Source organism: Zea mays, chromosome 3 (genome assembly GCF_902167145.1).
Source record: "Zea mays cultivar B73 chromosome 3, Zm-B73-REFERENCE-NAM-5.0, whole genome shotgun sequence".
In the NCBI taxonomy this organism is placed as follows: Eukaryota; Viridiplantae; Streptophyta; class Magnoliopsida; order Poales; family Poaceae; genus Zea; species Zea mays.
This window is the reverse complement of record NC_050098.1, coordinates 204,178,792-204,185,227: the sequence shown is the minus strand read 5'-3', so window position 1 is coordinate 204,185,227 and position 6,436 is coordinate 204,178,792. Positions and strand designations below refer to the sequence as shown.

The 6,436-nt window shown below is 44.6% G+C and overlaps 1 protein-coding gene across 1 annotated transcript in view; it reads right to left on the bottom strand.

Moving 5' to 3' along the window:
- Positions 1 to 2,922: 2,922 nt before the first annotated feature.
- The window catches only part of LOC100382765 (uncharacterized), a 30,928-nt gene continuing 27,414 nt past the window's right edge, over positions 2,923 to 6,436 (bottom strand). Inside the window, exons 15-21 of the mRNA NM_001361680.1 lie at positions 4,198 to 4,245; positions 4,015 to 4,110; positions 3,839 to 3,915; positions 3,658 to 3,703; positions 3,458 to 3,556; positions 3,297 to 3,341; positions 2,923 to 3,191 (exon numbers count right to left, since the gene is read on the bottom strand). Coding sequence (NP_001348609.1) covers positions 3,129 to 3,191; positions 3,297 to 3,341; positions 3,458 to 3,556; positions 3,658 to 3,703; positions 3,839 to 3,915; positions 4,015 to 4,110; positions 4,198 to 4,245 — 474 coding nt within the window. The 3' untranslated portion in view covers positions 2,923 to 3,128. The remainder of the gene's footprint in view (positions 3,192 to 3,296; positions 3,342 to 3,457; positions 3,557 to 3,657; positions 3,704 to 3,838; positions 3,916 to 4,014; positions 4,111 to 4,197; positions 4,246 to 6,436) is intronic.

Below are 6,436 nucleotides of genomic sequence, written 5' to 3'. Positions count from 1 at the left end.
AGTCTGGTGGCTTATAGCGGATGAGCTCTGAGAAAACCCGAGAGCGGCTAGATCGCGAGGTGCTTCCGCCTGGGCACCGGACAGTGTCCGGTGTGCCACTTGCTGCACCTATTCTTGTATGCTCCAAACTTTGTATAATTCCCTCTAGTCTTTTTTTGTATGTTTATGTTGAACTTTATGCACCTGAGAAAAATAGCAAGTAGGCAAACTAGTTAGTCCATATAGTTTGTGATGGACGTCAAACACCAAAATCGATTATAGGAAATGGTTAAGCCTATTTCCTTTTCAATCCTCAAGTAGGATTTGTGATCACGATACATTGAATAGTAGGTCCAACTATAGTGTAACATGTGAACACATGCATCAAGTTGGTATCAATTCATGGATGACAAAGAGACAAAAGCTATTTAACACACAAAGTTGTTTGCATTCAAGTTATCTAATGCTCTGCTTGGATGTTGATATTGGAGAGAATGGAATTGAATTGAGTTGAATACCAAATCATGCATGGTATTGAAATAAGATGTAATTCCAATTCTATTATTTGGATGTCACTGAATTAGAGTTTGAAATTGTGCGATCTAATTCCACGCAATACCGAGGGGTGAGACTTTGTATTGGAAGATGAAGTTTCTAGTTATAGTCCAATTCTAATGAATTAGGCCTCTGATTCCAAATCTCAATTCCGCGTGCAACTAAACAACAGAATTTTAAGAAAGTTGATTCCAATTCCTAATTTTGTGCTCTAATATCTACATCCAAATAGGGGTGTAAAAGAGTAATACAAAAGATAATAGATTATCACTCTACATACACTCGTAATGCACAAAACAAAAAATAGGTGAGATCGATATCACGATATGGTATAACGTGCATAGCAACATTCTAATTTCCTAATGTAGCTAAAATCATGTAGACATAGCTCCCGACTAGAGATGCGTGGGAAATTAATTCCTTTATTAGGAAACAAAAATATGGCCAATTTAATCTCCATAGAATTTGAAATGAGGAATATTTAATCATCATCGGATTCACGGGGATACCGAACCATCCTCCATCCCCATTCATCATGTATATGTCCCGCGAATTTCTCTTGCTTTAAAATAGTCTGTTGACATGTTAAAATTGTATCAAAACCTTAACACATAATAGAATATAATTAGCAAACTAAACTCTAAAGTAGACGCCTCTTATCATTTTAAATATGAATTGTTCAATTTGTATTTATTTGATATAATTAATTTACATTTGTCTGCAAATATATGTATTTTGTAATGGAGAAGATAGGTTCTCCACGGGAAGAATTCTCTGTACATGGACTGTGATGCAAGAAAAAGCTCTCTCACGAGCGTTCACGGAGACGGGAATGAATGAATAATTTTTATTCTTACGCCGCGTTTAGATCCTTGAAATTGAATTCTATTCTAATAATAGTAATTTAGGCACATATCAATTAAGCTAATTTGGTTTTATGCAAAAATATATTTGTATACTATTATTAATAAGATATCAGAAATATTTATATGCTATATTTTTATTATGTAGAAGTGAGTGAAAGAGTGTCCTATTAGTTGTAGAGTACAAACAAATTCTACTGATACATAAAATCATTTATTATCCTCCACCATATGAATTTGAGATAGACTTCTATCTAAACTTTGGAAAGTGGCGGGATGTTAAATTTTAAGCTAAATAGATTACTTTGTTAAGTAAATTTCAATTCCTCCAAAATAAATGGATCCAAACGCCCTGTTAAGAAAATAAAAATGGAGAGCTATCTCCGACGAAGAATTCTCTATTGACATTCCTACTCTCGACATCGCAGTTCTTAGAAAAGAGATATGCACCCTATTGCCAAGATAAGCATGCGAAGCTCAAATAAGCAGCGGTAGAACCGAAAATTTGGTCCAAAAATAATAAAGCAGGAAACGTTGAGAAATTAGTACCTATGGTAAAACTCTGCTGTACACACAGCCGATTCCAGCAAACTTATCCCTTCCCATTTCTTCTTCTATACCGGCTGTTTCCCCGAGCTAGGTCTGCTGTGACGCAACGCCGGGGAACCGCGCGGCGCAACGTATCGTTTCCAGATTTAAATTTCCTCTGGGCACTGGACCCTGCTTTCGCGCGGTTCGCCGCCCTGTCACCGCGACGATGGCGCGGACAGATGGGAATGGGCTCCCGGGCTTCGCATTTGGGCGTTGGGCGGGATGAAAAGTGCAGGCGGCCTGCTTCTATTCTGCCGATGGTTGGCAGGCTCCCGCTCATGCCTACAATACACCCAAGCGGATGATTCAATAGGCGCAGCCGCCCTGTTCCAAACCGAGAGGCGTTCGTGATTTGCCTCAAGCGCTTGGAGCATTGTGTTTGTGTGCACCAAAGCCAAACGACCCCCCTGCAAAACTATGGGTTGCTACAGTACTTTGTACTTACCCAGAAGCCACAGTTCCGAAGGCAGATCAGGTACCGTGAGATCTTATGTGAATTTTCTGCGGTCAAAAGAGGGATAAACTATAACCCATCCGTCCTATAAAAAGAATGAAATTCTAGCACAATTTCATATTCTAGTATCTTAAGTTAACTAATTACAGATTAAAATACCAATATTTATGATATCAAATAAACATCATCAGATTAATTACAATATACATTATTGAATATTTTTTGAGTTATAGATATAAATACTAGTATTCGTTAGAAACTTAGTTATACGTAAATGACACGTAACTGCGTTCTCTCTTTTTGGACTAAAGGAGTACCAACGAAAGAAAGATCCCTCCAGATTTCAAATGACCGACAGTTCACTTGAGACGAGTACAGGAGCTGCATCGATTGGGTTGTGTGTGGTATATTATGTCAAGGTGTGCAAATATGCATACAAGCTGGTACATGCTCAGTCTGGCTCATCAACGAGACATGAGTGTAAAAGAATGGATTATATAGCCCATGGCCAAACAACGAATACTGCTACTTTACAAAAGATGGGGAAGATGGAGAAAACAATAGGGGAAAAAGAAGTGGGAGGGTTAATAGGGCATTCAACCAGCGATACCTCAAGGCGTGTGGAGCAAGAATCAGTGGGGAATGCCTGAATGAACAAGATACAAGAAGGGCACAGAGACTATGGGCTATGGCAGGTTTGCGTGGGCCAGATCCCCCATGGCTGATGTTCCTTCTCTGGATGCGAAGTCCTGTAACATTCAAACAAATTGAGCAACAAAATTCTGTTGAAGGTTCATATGCACACAAATCTAGCCCCGCGTAGCATGAGCATATGTGATAGCATGGTTGAGTACCTGAAGGCGGTGTAACAAGTGCATCAAGAACAAATGCACGAACACCTGGTGTGGCGGAAACAGATTTTAAGTCAGAAAGAAGTGTTGATTTGGTAGAAAAAGAGGGGGGGGGGGGGGGGGGGGAGGGTAAACACAGGAAATTGAAGTTATGTGGTTCATGCCAGATAGAATAGCACGCTGACTCGTGCAACGGGGTGTCGCCACAAAAATCTTGTTGCACGAACAGCGCCTGTATCTAAAAGCTTCGCAGCCTTTTGTAACTGGAACAAAGATGTATATAGAAAAGGATGTTAATCTTGACAATTGATTTCCTACAATTTAAAAGGGTGTAAATCTTCATACTAGCACTGGTCATATCTACCTGATGATTTGCTGTTGCCATGTGCCGATGATGTAGAGGAAGAGGCCTACAATATGCATACTTATTTGTCTAAGAATGTATGGCAAATAAATGGGTACATTTAAGACCGGATAACATCAATTATCATGAAATCCAAGAATGGTGAAAAACACAATTTTCAGGTGCAGCACAGTTAACATACTCTAATGCCTTGATATCAGTATCTTCTTCCCACGATGATGCTGATCTGCGAGTAGCTTTACTCCTTTCTGCTTCGACCTATCAAATGGAGGACAATGGTAACAGAAGGGAAGCAACATAAGAACACCTGCAGTAAACTTATTAGGACAAACAGCAACAGGAGGAGAAATTAACAACCTGCACTTCACGAAATTGTTTCAATGATTTCTCCAGTTGGAACTCCAATCCGGCCTTTTCGCTGGCCATGGATTCTAATTGTGTTTGCTTGTGGTACTGGAAGAAGGATCCATACAGAATCAAATTAGCTCTCAATGTTAGAGTGTGAAGGACACAAAAGAAACGGACAGGTTGATTGCATACCAGCAAGTCAGTTAGCTCCCGGTATCTCTTCTCAAGCTCAACATGCTCCTGATAAAAAAAACAAGAAACATTCACAAAAAATAAGTGTTCCTTAGGAATTTTAATAACCTAAATCTATATGACTTGGTTACAGGCCAATCTCATTCGCGGATTGGTTTGGCTGGTAACCAGGAAACTCTTGGTCAGGAAGCCATTGATGCCTACATCCGTCTGTTCAATAGGCTCATGTCACAAGTTCACATTGCGGCCATGGCAGTACTTTTCGGCTGGACAACTCCTGAAGATGGAGAAGCACCTCGAGATGTGAATATTCACATGGGAGTAATTCCCCCTGGAGATGTAATATGATCTGTGCCCTTAGGTCGTTTCTTCTGCCTATATATTTAAAATGGATATGTCTAAAATTTTAATATGGGACTTAACAAGAAGTCTCGTCGGGATTCGGTTAGAAGTATGGTGGGAGACACTCTGCCTGATTTTGTATGTCTTCAGGAGACTAAAGGAAGCGCTACCTAAAAGGATGATCATGTCCACACTGGGAGCAGACTTTGATGAGTTTTTGGTTCTACTGGCTAGTTGCACTCGGGGTGGTATTCTTCTAGCTTGGAAGGGATGTACTTGTAAAGCTATTGACACTAGAATTGATGAGTTTTCGGTTTCAGTCCAGTTTGACCAAGTTGATGGAAACCCGTGGTGGTTCACCGGAGTGTATGGCCCACAGTCTGATGTTTTGAAGATCTAATTCCTGCAGGAGCTCCGAAACATAAAACATTCGTCACGATTGTTCTGACCCATGGGCAGTTGGGGGGGGATTCAACTTGATCTACAAAGCAGAAGACAAAAATAACACTAATGTGGATAGAGCTATGATTGGTCGTTTCCATTGCTTCCTCAACGATCAAATGCTTAATGAAGTGGCCCTCATGGGTGTTAGAGTACTGTTAGGGTTTCGGGGTTAGTCCCTGTGTAATTACCTGTATACCCTAAGTGTAATGGGCTTGGCCCAACTACTCGGCTTATATATATATATATATATGCTCACCCAACCCGGTTAGGGTTTCCCATTCTCCAGCTTGGTACCACAGCCAAAGCTAGTTTCTCTCTCACCGTCCATCCCCCAACTGTTCCTGGCCGCCGGCCATCCCTCCCACCACCCCCTGCTCGTGGACGGCGCGCCCACCCCGGATCCCGCACCGCGCTGACAGCCCGTCCGCGCCGCACCGCCGGCCCCTCTCCTCCTGCACTGGTGGCCCCCGGCCATCCCTCCCAACCCCCTGCTCGTGGCCGGCGCACCCACCCTGAATCCTGCGCCGCCATCCCGCGCTCGCACCACGCCACCGGACCGCGACCCGCTGACTGCGCCCACGCCCACCAGTCGATCGCGCCTGCTCCCGGCCGCCATCCTCGTCCTCATCACCAGGTTGTTCCCCGAGGACCAGCGGGTGCTGGCCCACCTCGTCTTGCACTCGTTCCGCTGGCTGGGATACCATCACGGCGCGGCCACCTGCCCACCGTCGGGTGCCTGTGCTTCGTCTGCTATTGGCAGCTTCTGGTCGCGGTGGGACTGCTCCCCACAACACGACTGCATACACGCAGTCCTCGACGCCTTCATGGAGCACCTCAACGCCACTGAGTCTGCCCCTCCTCTCCCGCGCGCGTGTCCCCTCGTCGCTGGACGTCGCGCCTCCCTCTGTTGCTCCACTCGCCATCCACTTCTCGGCTCCCTCATGGCTTCATCCCCTTTCGACGAGCTCGATGTGCGTGTCCTCCACGATGACCAGCTTGTCTGAGGCACCTTCATGGCCTTCGATCGCGTCATGAGCCCTGTCCTTCGTGGTTGTGTCGAAAGCCACCCCCAGGCCGGTCGTCACGTGCCCGGACCCCTTGTCTTCCCCCGTACAGTGATCGCCTCCCTGGCAATCGAGCCCTTGTTGTCTCCCACCCCTCCTAGTAACCACGTCAGAGCTCCTCTGGCTCTTTCCGCGCACCCTGCGGTTTCCCCACCATCTCCCTCTCCCACCAATTGGGTGGTCGACTCTGAAGCCTCCTTCCACACTACTCCCACAAATAGTTCGTTATTCCACTCCCATCCACCACACCCCTCACATACTTCCTCCATCGTCGTAGGAAACAGTTCTACCCTCTCGGTCACCTCAGTAGGTGCATCGGTTCTTCCATGACCATTCTGCCTTAACGACGTCCTTATTGCTCCCGGTCTGGCTCATCCCCTTCTCTCGGT